We start from the raw sequence: 15327 nt of genomic DNA, 5'->3' as shown, positions 1-15327 counted from the left end.
ATTATAACGTTTAAATATTTTGTGAGAATTGTAATATTTTTTGAATGTGTACAATTCAATTGAATTTTATTTTTTCTCTCAAAGTAATAATAAGACTTTAACTTTTATTATTTTTTCTTTTTTTCTTTTTTTTTATAAATCACGTATACATATAAAGATTATAGAAAAACAAAAGTAATTTTTAAACATGATGACAATATAATAGACTATTATATAATATATTTAAAAACAAGGAAAAATTGGATAAATATTTTTTTTTGTCTATATTTTTGCCTTTTAAAATGCATGAAAACTCATACTTTGACGTAATGTCATACAATCAACTTCGTCGATTTTCAATGTATTTGCTTTAATATTAATATCTTCTTCAAGTTGAATTTGCGTTTTTAATAAATAACGCAATGATGCTTGAGCCTATAAATATATTTTAACAATTAGAAAAAACTTAATTTAATTTAATGAATATTAAATGTTAATTATCAAACCTCGCAGAGCGTTTGCTGTAATTCCTTGACAATTTCACGTAAGTCATGGACTTCTTTGACAAGATATGTCTCTACGAGATCTCTAGTAAGCTCTAAACCAGGCCGTTGACAACGATTACCTAATCTTGTATGAGCTAAAGCCATATAGCCTTCTTTCTCAGCAATTGATTTTTCTATTTGCGTTATATTACGTGTCATTTCACTTGCCTGTCTCATTATCTAAAAATAATATGTATTTTCAATTGTACAATTTATTTTTACAATGGCATTATATATATATATATATATATATATATATATATTTTTTTTTTTTTTTTTTAAATAGAAATATAAAGGATATAATATACCTCTGAATGTTGTACTTCTAATTTAGTTTTTACTTCTTTTGTTTCTTCTATACGTTTTCTAAATGCTTCATCCGTTGCATTTTTTTGACTATTTAAATCATCGATTGTCTGTTTTATTATTGTATCAATATAAACGCGCATAGGTCTTGCGCTATTTATCTCTTTACTGGCAGCTATAATATTATTATTTGTTTGCATTTCCCATTCATTCAATGTTATGACCCTATATAGATATGTATATATATTTATCAATATCATCTATAGATCATTCTAAGGTAAGGGATAATAGAAAATAATTTTGTTTCTAAATAATATTTTATACAACAAAATTATATTCCTTACGATGGATCAAGACGAGAAGTTCCATGATAAAGGCTCAAATTCAAACTAGTTTCCTTAAGTGTTAAGTTATGTTTGTCAATGCGTAAATTATTTTCTTTATCTTCAAGATCATGATCCATGTAATAAAGAGTAGCCTTTAATCTACGAATTTGTTCTTGAGTTTGTTCCAGAATACGTGTTAACAAAATCTCTGCACCTTTAATCACATCACACTCTTTCAATAATTCTACTTCGACCTGATCATGGACTAAATCTATACCTAATCTGTGTTCTCTGTGAACATATAATATCTTATAGTAAAATATATGATCTTGGAAAAAAAAAAATAAAAAAAAAAAAAAGAAAAAGAAGAAGAAATAACATGAGACAAATTTATTCAAATGTTTTACCTTGCAATAATGCACTTTTCAGAAATAACAAGAGCATTTCTTTTTACAGAAGAAAGTGCATCCATAATACGTTCTTTATATATAGAAAGTGCATCAATCTCAAGAAGTACTTCCTTCCTTATTCTTAATAATTCTTTTTTACGAAAATCAATATCCTCTATTTTTTCTTTAAGCCGATGATCTGTTTCCTCTTTATTACTTTTAGCTGTTTCGGCAGTTAATTCGCAAACTCTTTGCGATTCTGATAAAAGGCTATCAGCTAATTCTTGTTGTGCTATAGAGCATCGATATCTAATTTTAAAAGAGAACAATGTCAATTATTGAAAGAAAGAAATAAGCTCGAACAAAGTGTTCCAATAAATCTATATTAAATACCTGAAACAATTATTTAGATGCCATTCATTCAATGTAAATCTCGAAGGTGGTGGTGGAACGACAATTAAAGCTTGATCAGTATGAGATTTAATTTTTGCCATAATGTTTTAGATTTTAAACAGTACAAACGACGTTAAGTCAAATACATGCGATGAAAAGTTTGATCTATATGCATTTTTTAGCATCCTAATTTTATCGTGCCTCGGTTTCTAAGGAAACTCGATATTTACAGATACGTAGCTATAGAACATTTTTAAAATGTTAAATAGCTTTAATGAAAATCTTTTAATCATACAGAAACATAATATAAGGAATAAATAATATATTGAAAAATTTATTAACTAGTTAATTAATTTTATCATACACATTTTATCATATATTATTGATTATAATTTAATAACAGATAAATTGTTAGGTTAGAAAGATTCAAATATTCAAAAGTATATTTGAATTTTCCCGGGTAAATTCAAGTGAATTTAAATCACAAATTAAAAATGAAGTATATACATCAAAATAAAAGGAAAAACTATTTATCAATCGATATATTTTAAAATGATCGTTAATATAGAATGTTATTTGTAATTAATTGATATTATAATAACGAATATAGATGAATTTTTGTAATATATTTATTTATTAGAAAGGTACGTTAAATACAAATCTCATGATACGTAGGAACCAACAATGTCACTAAAGCAACAAATCAAATTGTTTCTTACTATATATCAAGGAACTACATGTATCCTTATTTTCAATTGGTCTATTTCTATCTGTAGATGACGTTATGAACGTCTTCACAAAACGTCAGTACTTTTCATTTTTTTATTAGCCATGCACGAAACGCTGTGCTACAATGGCGGCTTCCGTTATAAGCGCTTACTTTCTATCCACGAAGGATCCTTCTTAATAAAATGTAAAGAACTGTCGAAATAATAACGCTTCGACAGATTTCCGTTTTCTTAAAATGACAATATAGGATAAGGGCATATAAATAGTTTTTAAAAGAGATTCTTGGAAGAATTTATATCTGTTTTAAGGTACTTTTCGTCCCAATCAATAACAAACATTGTACTCTTAGTGATACCGATATAATATATATAATTATCGAGCACATATATTTAAACAATTTTTTGCTTTTATTTATTACAGAGCAATCATTATAACAATATTCAAAAATGTCGAAACGACCAGCAGATGGTGGAGATTCAGGCTCACAGCCACCCATTAAGAAGGTTCAATTTGAACCTATTCTTATTGGGCCAATTTCGACTCTTGAGGAAATGGATATGAAGGTTCTTCAGTTTCAAAATAAAAAATTGGCACAGGTATAAATATCTGTTTGCTGATTGAATACGGCAGCTTTTATTTTTTTTTTTTTTTTTTATATACTCAAGGAATTTTTATGAAAGATGCATTATAGGTTATATTTGCAATTAATTATAAATGATATCAATAGATTTCAATTCATGTAAGATCTAAGCATATACAATGAAATAGTTACATGTGGAGGTTTTTCCTTTTTTTTTTTTTTTTTTTTTTTTTAAATAGTTTCCATTTATTTATTTATTTATTTTATCCACTAATTTTAAATAATGATTTATTGTATTTATTTTTATTGTATAATTTTTTATGTTACATATATGCTTATATCTTGTTAATTAGAGGTTAGAGCAACGGCATCGAATGGAAGCTGAATTAAGACAACGTATAGAACAATTGGAAAAACGACAAATGCAAGATGATGCAGTTCTTAATGTTGTCAATCGTTATTGGAATCAACTTAATGAAGATATACGTGTATTACTTCAAAGATTTGACGCAGAGACTGCTGATGAATCGGAAAATAAAAGTAAAATATATCTTTCTATTGAGTTCAATTAATTTAAGAAGACATATGATTATATGATATATTTCATAGATGAAAGTGAAGCCACTACTTCTTTTCTTATGCAATTATCTTCCTGGGACAAGGAAGAATTAGATGACAAATTAGCAAATCGTGTTCAAGTATCTAAACGTGCTGTTTCCAAAGTTGTACAGGCATTTGATCGTTTATCTCAAAGAAATGAAAAGATTACACTTGCACTTAAAGGCGAGTTCGATGGAGGTAATATCTTTCTATATTATATATTGTTAATTAAAGTGTACGAATTATTATAATAAGTAATAATATTATAGAGGAAGCACCAAATATTGATGAAGTTGTACGCAGAGCTAATGCTGAAATACAAATGGAAAATAGGAATCTACAAGCTATTAATATACAACTTCATGAAAAATATCATACAATTTCACTTAAAGTAATTACTAAAAATTTTAATAATTCATTTCTAATACATTTTAATTTTTCTTCAAAATATGTAATATTTAATTAATTAATAATAGATGTCAGAATTGCAAGACACTATAACAGGTAAAGATACTTTAGCAGCAGAATTGAGAAATCAAGTTGATGATTTGCAATATGAATTAAATAAAGTACGTGCGAGAAACGATAAACTTGAGCATCATCTTGGAGAGGCTATTGAAAAATTAAAAGCATTTCAACAAATTCATGGGACAGATGAAAAAGGTAGCAATAAGCCAAACACTCTTGTTGCTTCCAGTGTTTCACAAACAAAAGTAAGCAAATATTCTGGATATTCTGTTTTGTGACTATTGTTTGTTGTTATTCAATATTTTAATTTTTTTAGCTTGAAGATTTACAAAGGGAACTCGAAGAAACGCGTGAATTAGCAAACAATAGGTTACAAGAATTAGATAAATTGCATCAACAACATCGTGATGCTTTGAAAGAAGTAGAAAAATTGAAGATGGATGTAAATATTTTTATTTTTAATTCTCTCGTTTATAATTTTACTCATTTATTTTTTATGAATTATTATTGATTTATTTATTTATTTTTTTTTTCTTTTCCCGGTAGATACGACAACTGCCAGAATCAGTAATTGTAGAAACCACAGAATATAAATGTTTACAGTCACAATTTTCTGTATTATACAATGAATCCATGCAATTAAAAACTCAATTGGATGATGCTCGTCAACAATTACAATCTAGTAAAAATGCTCATTTACGACATATCGAAATGATGGAGGTAAAGTAATTTATTTTTAATAACACTTTCTTTAAGGTGTTATTAATTGTTATTAATTGTTGTTAATATATAATGTAACTTCTTCGTGTAGAGCGAAGAATTAATGGCTCAAAAGAAATTACGTGGAGAATGTATTCAATTAGAGGATGTTTTAGCTCAATTAAGAAAAGAATATGAAATGCTTCGCATTGAATTTGAACAGAATTTAGCAGCAAATGAACAAACGGGTCCTATTAATAGAGAAATGAGACATTTAATAACTTCACTTCAAAATCATAATCAACAATTAAAAGGTGAAGTACATCGTTATAAACGCAAATACAAAGAAGCTTCTACCGAAATATCAAGGGTATGGATGATATAATATCGTAACAATAAATCATTATTTTTAATCTCTCATACCTTTTTACATAGATACAGAATTAATTTTCACGTGTTTTTAGTTTAAAAAAGAAGTCGAAGAATTAACGACGAAGCTTGGCCAACAAACTTTACAAGAAAATAAAGAAGGTAGTAATTCGGATGGCAGTGGAAAAGAGGAAGACGCATCTAATTCGCTTCCTGCTTCGACACAGGTGAAAAAAAAAAAAAGAAGAAGAAGATAAATAACATACATTTGTCTTACAATTGTAATTGATTTTTTATATTGTTTTACTGACAAAATTTCATTAGATAAAAGAAGAAAGTGGAGTGACTATAAAACGAGAATCTGGCGTCGATGAGGAAGTTGAAACTATTGAAGTAGGAGAAGGAGATGGTAGTAAAGGTACACCAGATTCTGTTACATTGACATCACCTACATTGAAAAAAGAGAAAGATATTAAACGAGAAAAAGATATAAAAAAGGAATCTATTAAAACTGAACATCGCGATCCTGTGCATCGTACCAAAGATACAAAAGTTGCCGAATCTGAACTTGTCAGAGATTTGAAAGCACAACTTAAGTATGACAATATATTATTATATTATTTAGACGTTATTTTATCCTTCAGTTGATTAATTATAATGTTTCAATGATGGATTTTAGAAAAGCCGTTAATGAAATGAAGGAAATGAAACTTTTGTTAGATATGTATAAAGGAGTTGGAAAAGAGCAACGAGATAAAGTTCAATTAATGGCTGCTGAACGTAAAACACGAGCAGAATTAGAAGAATTGCGACAACAGATTAAAAAAATTCAGGTATGCACTTATTGTGATTGCATATTAACATTTATTTAACGTATGCACAATTCATATACAGGTGTTAACAATATGGGCATATAACTGTCTTAATAAAAAAAAAAAAAAATAAAAAGAAAAAAAAATTTTTTTGAAATAAAAAAAATAAAAAGATAGAAAATAAAAAAAATAAAAATAAAAAAAATAACTATCTTATGTGATAGTTGTTCAAATTAAACATGTTACTTTTCGTATGTTAGGAAAGTAAACGTGAAGAACGAAAGAAGTTAGCAGATGAAGATGCGCAAATAAAAATAAAGAAATTGGAAGAGCAGGCATATACCTTACAAAGACAAGTTGCTTCTCAAAAACAGGTAGATCACACACACTATTCTATTTGCTTTTAGCTTTTTTTTTTTTTTGTTATTTACAGATTACTATTGTTAATTTCTTTTTTTTTGTTTTTTTTTGTTTTTTTTTTTTGTTTTTTTTTATTTTTAAACTACGATGCCAAACTTTACATGCATATTGGTAACATAAACTCTATTATTGTTATGTATATGAACGGTGGCATAACACTAAATAGAATTGTGTCTGGATGCAGGAGGAAGAAGCTCTTTTAAACGAAATGGAAGTAACAGGTCAAGCCTTTGAAGATATGCAAGAACAAAATTCAAGGTTAATACAACAGTTACGTGAAAAAGATGATGCTAATTTTAAACTTATGACAGAAAGAATAAAAAGCAATCAATTGCACAAATTAGCAAGGGAAGAAAAAGATGTATTAAAGGAACAAGTATCTACTTTAACTACACAAGTAGAAGCAGCTAATGTAGTTGTTCGTAAGTTAGAAGAAAAAGAACGATTATTACAAAACTCTCTTGCCACTGTTGAAAAGGAATTAGCTTTAAGACAACAAGCTATGGAAATGCATAAACGAAAGGCCATTGAAAGTGCACAGTCTGCGGCAGATCTTAAACTTCACCTTGGTAATCTAATTGAAATATTAAAAATCATTATGAAACATAATACTTTTATGGATATGATTATATAAATAAAATGTATTATTTTAACTTTGTAGAAAAATATCATTCTCAGATGAAGGAAGCGCAGCAGGTTGTTGCTGAAAAGACGAGTTCTTTGGAAGCAGAAGCATATAAAACAAAAAGATTACAAGTAAATAGAAAATAATCGAATATTTAATACAAATAAATATATTTTCTCATTATTATTATTATTATTATTATTATTATTATTATTATTATTATTATTATTATTATTATTATTATTATTATTATTATTATATACGCTAATTTATTTTGCAGGAGGAAATAGCTCAATTACGACGTAAAGTGGAAAGAATGAAAAAGATAGAATTGGCAGAAACATTAGACGAAGTAATGGCAGAAGAGTTACGGGAATATAAGGAAACCCTTACTTGTCCTTCGTGTAAAGTGAAACGTAAAGATGCTGTATTAACTAAATGCTTTCATGTGTTCTGCTGGGATTGCTTGCGTACGCGATATGAAACGCGACAACGGAAATGCCCAAAGTGTAATTGTGCTTTTGGAGCTAACGATTATCATCGGTTATATCTTTCCACATGAAGAAAAAAGTTGTAAATCTTTCGAAATATTATTTTGTTCTGTAACTTATTCATATTTACAGATATATATATATATATGTATATATATATATATATATGTGTGTGTATGTATATGTATATGTATATGTATATGTATATATATATGTATATGTATATATATGTATATGTATATATATATATATATGTATATGTATATGTATATATATATACACGCATTTTTTTATATTTTTATTTATTATACTATAAATGTGGGACACAGTGCAGAAATGCGGATTGCATTTTTCTTATTGCATACATCTATACCGATGGTGATAAGTCACGTAAACAAGTATCATTTTTTTCTTTTTGTCAAACGTGATATATCATGAAAAATTGCATTTCTCCCCTATCAGCAATTATTTAACTACGTATAATCTTACCTTATCTACGAGGAAAAAAGAAATAATAAAAAGGAAAAATCACAGTTTTTCATCCATTTTGATCTCAAATTAAGGTAAGAAGGAGTAGTAGTTGATGGAGAGATATATTTTAAAATTACTTTTTGAGGGCACAAAACAATTTAATATATATATATATGCTTATATATATATATATTTATATATATATATATATGCATTAAAAAGTGAAGTACGTTTGGAACATCAAAAACATTGTTCTGAAAATCTGAAGATTATATATTGACTTGTTTTATTTCGATATTTGGTATATATACATTTATTGATATAATGATTAATTAGATTACTATAATTTATGTAAATCAAATTTTAAGATAAAGCAGCACAGACAGACATTCTCCGACAATTTAAAAAGATATGTAATATAATATAAATATTAAATAATATTTACAAAATTTAACTTATCTAACAAAAACTGCTGTGTAACTACTTCAGAAAAGAAAGTGAATTATAAATCTTGTTGTTATAAAATTGAACTTGAAACATTGAAACATTGAATTATAGCGGTATCATCATGTATGAAATATTTTTGCTTAGATAGAAATTCCTTTTCTTTTTAGATATTTTAAAAATTTACATGCGTTGTATTAGATGCAACAAATTATAGATAATTGTATAATTAATTTATTGTATAAATGTGACGAAGTGCGTAAAAATGTGAAATGAAAAATATCATTTAATATGACAAATTAATCACTTTGGATATCTTTATTTCACATCAAAGAATATTAGATTATTTTTTTTAGTAATGTCAATGTATTTTTTTTATTTTCGTTGATAAAACTCTAGGTTATTGATGTATTATCTCTTAACTCGATGAAAATGCTTCAATGAAAAATATTTATTTGGTATTTAAATAAGAAATCTTATCTCTTCGGCTAGAAATTAGATAAATATTGATGTTAATGTTTGATAATCATTTTTAATACTTTATATAGAACAAGATTATGAAACTTATTTGTAATAAAAAAATTAATTAGCAAGTACACAATTTTCATAGATACTTTTAACTCTATATAAAAAAAAATTTTTATAATTTAAGAATGATATATGATAGTGTGACATTTTTCAAAATACATACATATATATATATACATATATATATATACATATATATATATACATATATATATATATATATATATATATATATATATATATATATATATAATTTATATAGATATATAAATGTATAGATGTACATGGGAATTTCCTGTTGCTATGTGAGTTTTCTACACAAAAAGTATAAACTTGCTGAAATATAAAGATTTTATTCAATGCCTATGAAATATCTCGGTAGCAATTTTCCTCCCACACATACATTAAGTTTATTTCAATAAATAATTTTGTACAATGAAAATTTATGCGAACAAAATGTACATTTTTAAAACATATTGTTGTAGAAATTGTGAAAAAAAATGTGAATATGTAATTGCATATAATTATTACAAATATGATCAATACAATCATATTTAGTATATTGTATTTTTTACATACTAATTGATCTGTATATATATATATATATATATATATATATATATATATATATATATATATATATATATATATATATATACTCACGTTTATATATTTTATTTTGTATAGTAATATGTATATTCAGATATATATGTTGGATAGGCATTTTTTTACTTGACAAAAAATATACAGCAAGGAATATAATAAAACATTTTCTATACAAATGCAGGATTAAAAAATAATTAAAAATTTAAAAACTACTACAGTTAATTATATATGATTTCATATTATTTTATAACAATTTTTTATATTTCTATAGATTTATGATTCTATTTATTTATGCTTTATACATTTATAAAACAACTAAAATTTATTTAAATTCTTTGAAGACATCTTATATTTGTCTATATTCTTGAATTCTTTCATACGTACATACATATACACGTGTTTGTCTATGTGTATTATATACTCAGTAAGTATATAATTCAAACATATATTTATATATAAATCCTGTGTTATATAATTCTATAAAGTAAGATTTTATCTTAAATGAATTTTTCAATCAAATAATGTTTCATTTCTATTATATAAAAATTTTTATATTTTTGATACCTGTTATATGAAAAAACTGAACTAATCTAATTACTAAAAAATAATAATAAATCATGTTTATGACAGTTGATGTTTCTTTTCTATTTATCTATGTATGTTATGCAATTATGGTTTTTATTATAATATAGTGTTCGTAAGTTCATTGAATGAATCAAATAAAACATTTAGGTTGAATTAATTTAAACGTACTAATTATTTAATTGAATAACACAAAAGAGAAACTGAATTATATAGTACACTAGCGACATCTTGTCGGCCATTGCATGTAATACATTTGATGTCTGAAAAATGCAGTGAAACCTTTTCAAAAAATTCCGATAAGGATATTATTGGTGTTTTATCGTGTTGGAATAATTATATCGAGTGGCCATATGAGAATATTGATAATAAGGTATTTAAATAAAAAGATTATTCGACCTAATTTAACAATAATGTATAATAAATAGTTATTTAGAGATTTTTTTTTAAAGTTGTATTTTAACGTTTCTATGCGTTCGTTTAGCCTCTCGAAAATGTATATGCAATCTTTAGAATTTTTTATATTTTCCATATGTTAGTAAAGAGAACAAAAACATTTTTATTTTTTACTTTTATAATAATATATATATGTATTTTTTTTTGTCATTAAGCGAACGTATTATCTCAGGAGAAGTTTATTTCTTTCACGTAGAATTTGCGATTTGTTAATAACGTACGATATAAGTACGATATTTCAAAGCTACTAATTTCGTTTTAATTATTAATTAATTACTCTTTTGGATCTGACAAATTTTTAAGAATTATTATTATAAATAAATATAGTTTAATATAAAAATGAAAAAAAAAATTAAACTATCATTGTGAGTTATGTATTTGATTGACGTAATATCGTTCAACTGACCGTGTGGCCTAATGGATAAGGCGTCGGACTTCGGATCCGAAGATTGCAGGTTCGAGTCCTGTCACGGTCGAAAAAAATTAATTTTTTATTCTTTTTTATAAGTAATATATATTTCATGATAATAATCGAGATAGTACGTATTCAATTTTTTACGTACAATTTTTTTTTTTACTCCTTCACCAAGATAAAAACGAAATGCGAAAGCGAAAATAATACTAATTGTAATCATTGTTTTTATGTGCATTATTATTTAATACGACAATCAAAGTCTACTGTTATTGTTAGTGCAGATTAAAAATATAGATTGAAATAGTTTAGAGCGATTTCGATTGAATGAAAAAAAAAAAAAAAAAAAAAAAAAGAGAAAAAAAAAATAAATAAAAGAAAATTATATAGATAAAAAATTTTCCAAATTATATAGAATAATTGTCGATAGTTAAATGAACATTAAAATCAAACGTAGAAAAATTTAGCACGTATCGTATGAAACATAATCTAATCATTAATGTATTACAATTTCATAAATATCTCATTGCAAAATTAAATTTGAAGATAAACGAATAAAAGAAAAAAAATTAATAATTTTCCTTCGAGCCGGATTTGAACCAGCGACCTATGGATGTCTCTTTTCGAATATAACCAACTACAGTCCACCGCTCTACCAACTGAGCTATCGAAGGATCGTGGCGACTGATGAGAATTAATGTATGATAAACGTTGTCTATTTGTTGATCTCTGATATTAGTATGTAAACAGTAAAAAAAAGAATTTACAAAAGTAATAATACGATATAACATTTTATAATTATCGAACATAACCTATAGAATATATGAGTGTGAAATATAATAAGGTCGCCAAAAATTTTCTAAGTACGCTAAAATTATTTAAGTGATTTTAAAAATCAATTATTTTTTTTCGTGACATTTTTGGCTTGTGTTACTGCGATATTAAAAAAAAAAAAAAAAAAAAAAAAAAATTAACCTAAAATATTTCTCTAGAAAGGAATTCTTCGAAATCGAAGATGATTAATTAATTTTTATAATTATCTAAAAACTTTTGACCTACTTAAGGACTTTTAGTCCATTCTATATATTAAGATCTATATTTCATAAGGGTTTTATTGAGATACATGTATAATTCAAAATATTATTTAATTGTACGAACCTTAAAAAAAGAGACATCGTTAATATCTCCATAATATAAATTGCAATATGAGATGTAAAAGATTATTTACGGTTTACAGTAAGAATCGTATAAATAATAATGCTGTTATGTAATGTAAACATATGAATTAATAAGGTTTAATTAGGAAAAAAGAAATAAAAAAAAAAAGAAAGAATGAAAAAAACACAATGTCATTAATGTTTGATCATAGAAATATTCTCGCGAATTCAACATTAATGCATCGATATATGAAGTAAGTATCCTTCTTTATCGATAACATTAGAAGTATACATATGTACATACATATATGTAAGTATCCGATGAAAAAGATAATACATGAGTATCGGCAAAGTATGTATCATAATATAAACGTATGAATAATAATTTTTATCAAAAAATTTTATTAATGATTAATTACAGAACTATCTCAAGTATTCAATATGAATACATTTATATATATATATATATATATATATATATATTTATATAACTTTGATATACATACATATACACATAAACATACATACATACATATATATATATATATATATATATATATATATATATGTGTGTGTACAAAACAAATATTATTATTATAACATTAAATGTTATTATTATAACATTAGATGTTTATATAAATACATACATACATATATATATATATATATATATATATATATATGTCTATGAATGTATGATGAAAAAGATAACACATGAGTACATAAATAATAATAATTCTACGAATAGATCGATCGTCGATGAATCAAAAGGCATGTAACGAAATACATATATCTAATAATTTCCAACGTATTCCTTATGACGCGCGTCTTTCTCATCATCGGACGATAGACACTATTCGCGAAGTAAGCGACCTCGAAACATTTCTATCGATAGACAAAGATAGAGGAGAAGTAAAGTAATAAAGGGGCGCCGTGGGGTTTAAGGAGAGACGATATCGCATGGCTTGACATTATCGTGAACGGTAAGGTCGACGTTACTATTCGAAACATTATTGGAATGAAGTTAAATTTGATATTGTTCAACCTTTATCAAGATCTTTATTCGTTAGCTTAATTTTTTACTATTTACATTCTACGTATATACACACACACACATACAGACACAGACACACACACACACACACATATATACATATACACATACATACTAGATTAATCAATAAGTAATGTCAAAATTTTTTAAATTTTATATCTATATAAATAAACAACATTGGATTCAGTAATTTTCTTGTAGAAATTTTTTACCGATAGATTATTTATTAGCCAAATTAATAATGTATTATTAATTATATTAATACTATATATTATAATATAATATCGTTTATTTATATGTAAAATATATACTGAAAATTCTGATATTATTTATTGGCCAATCCAATATCTATCTATTATATACATCTATATATATATATATATATATATATATATGTACACGTGTATGTACATACACATACACTTATATATATGTCAGTTAATTAACTTAGAAGAATGGTATATAAATAACGTTTCGTTCGATCTTTTCTCTTCGTGTCCTTAACACGATTGATCGATTGAATTAATAAAATTGCTCGTTAAAAAATGCTTTCTCAAAACAGTCATTCTCTTTTTTTTTTCTAGTCCTGATAATGTAAGTTATAAAAGTGGAATATAATAATACTATCGTACCGTATTGATATTTGATCGATCGAGATTCAATACAGGAGACACGCGAACGAACGATGATGTTAAATTGAGCACCGAAGAAAGGAGCACATCATTCACGTGGATCAGTTCTTTCGTGGATCCTCTTTTTTTTTTTTCTTGTTTGTTTGTTCTTTGTTTTCTTTATTATTGCGTGCGTGTGTGCGCGCGCGCACACACATCTTTTTTAAGGGAGTGTCGAATGTCGGAACAAAATGAATTAGTTCGAACAAGGCCAAGCCTCTAAGCTACTCAGAGAAGCCGTAGATACCATGCGATCGAGTATGGCCAATCTTATTTTATACGATTAATACGAGAGTACTCACGCACGTGAGATGACTATTTAGACATTACGGATAGGGAAAAAGATGGAAAAGAAAAGGGAGTAAAAAAAAAGAAAGGAAGGAAGGAAAGAGGAAAAAGGAAACTTTTCCTCCTCCAAAAAAAAAAAAAAAGAAAAAAAAAGAAGAACAAACAAACTGAAAGAACGAAAGAAAGAAAGATAAATAGATAGAAAGAAAGAGAAAGGGTATCAGTGATCCATAATCTTTCCTCAGTAAAGAACCTTCGAAAAAAATAATCCTATATACCACGTTAGAAAGATAGAGATCGTACAACCGTGCTGACTCGACGTAAAAAACGCGGGAGCAGCTTACGAAGTTACTTCGATAATAAATCCGGAAATAGTCTTTTTTTTTTACAATTAACCTTTATCATAAGAGAATAGAAAATTTAAGATGACTATCTCGCACACTCCCTCCCCCTTCCCTCCTCCTTCCCGTTCCCTCCTCAAAATCCTCAAAATCCATCTCTGTGATTTTTATCAGCGCAATTAATGTGTTATCGCTTAAAAAACAATTGTTTTAAAGATTTCGAATGGGGATACTTATTGGACAACACCCTTTTACGAACGGACGAAAAAACGCTAAATCCAAACCTGACTGTTGTTAATCCCGTTTCAATTGTAATTCAATTATAGATACATTTCGTATTATGTTAAAAAAAAAAAAAAAAAAAAAAAAAAAAAACAGAAACAAAAACATAGAAGATTATGATACAATTATTCATTTTTCGATTATGCCTTCTCAATATCTGATGTATAAAAGTATAAGTGGATAGTGTACACACTTTCTTATAGTATACAACAAGCTTTTAAAATACACACATACATACACACACATACACAGACATATATATATAACGTGCTCATAGTCCTGAAACATGGTTCATGGTTAAGTC

At 26.0% G+C, this 15327-nt stretch overlaps 3 protein-coding genes and 2 non-coding genes across 6 annotated transcripts in view; 3 read left to right on the top strand and 2 right to left on the bottom strand.

The window, feature by feature from the left end:
• Nucleotides 1-82: 82 nt before the first annotated feature.
• Nucleotides 83-2209, bottom strand: LOC124948359 (tektin-1). Its single transcript, XM_047491856.1, has 6 exons — nt 1939-2209; nt 1564-1854; nt 1175-1447; nt 833-1055; nt 486-704; nt 83-414 (listed from the first exon to the last, which is right to left on the bottom strand). Exons 1-6 carry the CDS (start codon nt 2037-2039, stop codon nt 277-279), a joined length of 1245 nt encoding a protein of 414 aa, XP_047347812.1. The 5' UTR covers nt 2040-2209; the 3' UTR covers nt 83-276.
• A 552-nt stretch (nt 2210-2761) lies between these two features.
• Nucleotides 2762-7914, top strand: LOC124948647 (E3 ubiquitin-protein ligase Bre1). 2 transcript variants are annotated; one of them, XM_047492530.1, is made up of 16 exons: nt 2762-2975; nt 3088-3263; nt 3601-3787; nt 3857-4045; nt 4117-4238; nt 4324-4560; nt 4632-4757; nt 4862-5035; nt 5127-5384; nt 5479-5610; nt 5708-5979; nt 6063-6216; nt 6456-6569; nt 6800-7184; nt 7277-7371; nt 7521-7914. In XM_047492530.1, the coding sequence occupies exons 2-16, from the start codon at nt 3114-3116 to the stop codon at nt 7800-7802; spliced, it is 2877 nt and encodes a 958-aa protein (XP_047348486.1). In that variant the 5' UTR covers nt 2762-2975; nt 3088-3113; the 3' UTR covers nt 7803-7914. The 2 variants fall into 2 exon arrangements, with proteins under 2 accessions (XP_047348486.1, XP_047348485.1); XM_047492529.1 differs by having other exon boundaries at nt 6782-7184.
• Nucleotides 7915-10713: 2799 nt separating this feature from the next.
• The window catches only part of LOC124948928 (ABC transporter A family member 1-like), a 32928-nt gene continuing 28314 nt past the window's right edge, over nt 10714-15327 (top strand). The window contains exon 1 of the mRNA XM_047493269.1: nt 10714-10735. The gene's annotated coding sequence lies outside the window, so the exon portion shown is untranslated. The remainder of the gene's footprint in view (nt 10736-15327) is intronic.
• Trnar-ucg lies at nt 11222-11294 on the top strand. The gene has a single exon. It is a non-coding gene; the product is annotated as a tRNA-Arg (tRNA).
• Nucleotides 11810-11904, bottom strand: Trnay-gua. The gene is made up of 2 exons: nt 11868-11904; nt 11810-11845 (listed from the first exon to the last, which is right to left on the bottom strand). It is a non-coding gene; the product is annotated as a tRNA-Tyr (tRNA).

This window comes from Vespa velutina, chromosome 4, assembly GCF_912470025.1.
Source record: "Vespa velutina chromosome 4, iVesVel2.1, whole genome shotgun sequence".
NCBI classification, from domain to species: domain Eukaryota; kingdom Metazoa; phylum Arthropoda; class Insecta; order Hymenoptera; family Vespidae; genus Vespa; species Vespa velutina.
The sequence above is the reverse complement of the archived record's forward strand: the minus strand, read 5'-3'. Positions and strand labels throughout refer to the sequence as shown.

What these genes read in the sequence shown, in the direction of transcription:
- LOC124948359 (XM_047491856.1), bottom strand. Translation starts at nt 2,039, where the DNA reads ATGGCAAAAATTAAATCTCATACTGATCAAGCTTTAATTGTCGTTCCA. An exon ending in GAAAAGTGCATTATTGCAAG is followed by an intron (nt 1,448 to 1,563) that starts GTAAAACATTTG and finishes ATATGTTCACAG; the next exon opens with AGAACACAGATTAGGTATAG. An exon ending in TACAGCAAACGCTCTGCGAG is followed by an intron (nt 415 to 485) that starts GTTTGATAATTA and finishes ATATATTTATAG; the next exon opens with GCTCAAGCATCATTGCGTTA.
- LOC124948647 (XM_047492529.1), top strand. Translation starts at nt 3,114, where the DNA reads ATGTCGAAACGACCAGCAGATGGTGGAGATTCAGGCTCACAGCCACCC. An exon ending in TGATGAATCGGAAAATAAAA is followed by an intron (nt 3,788 to 3,856) that starts GTAAAATATATC and finishes TATATTTCATAG; the next exon opens with ATGAAAGTGAAGCCACTACT. An exon ending in CGCTTCCTGCTTCGACACAG is followed by an intron (nt 5,611 to 5,707) that starts GTGAAAAAAAAA and finishes AAATTTCATTAG; the next exon opens with ATAAAAGAAGAAAGTGGAGT.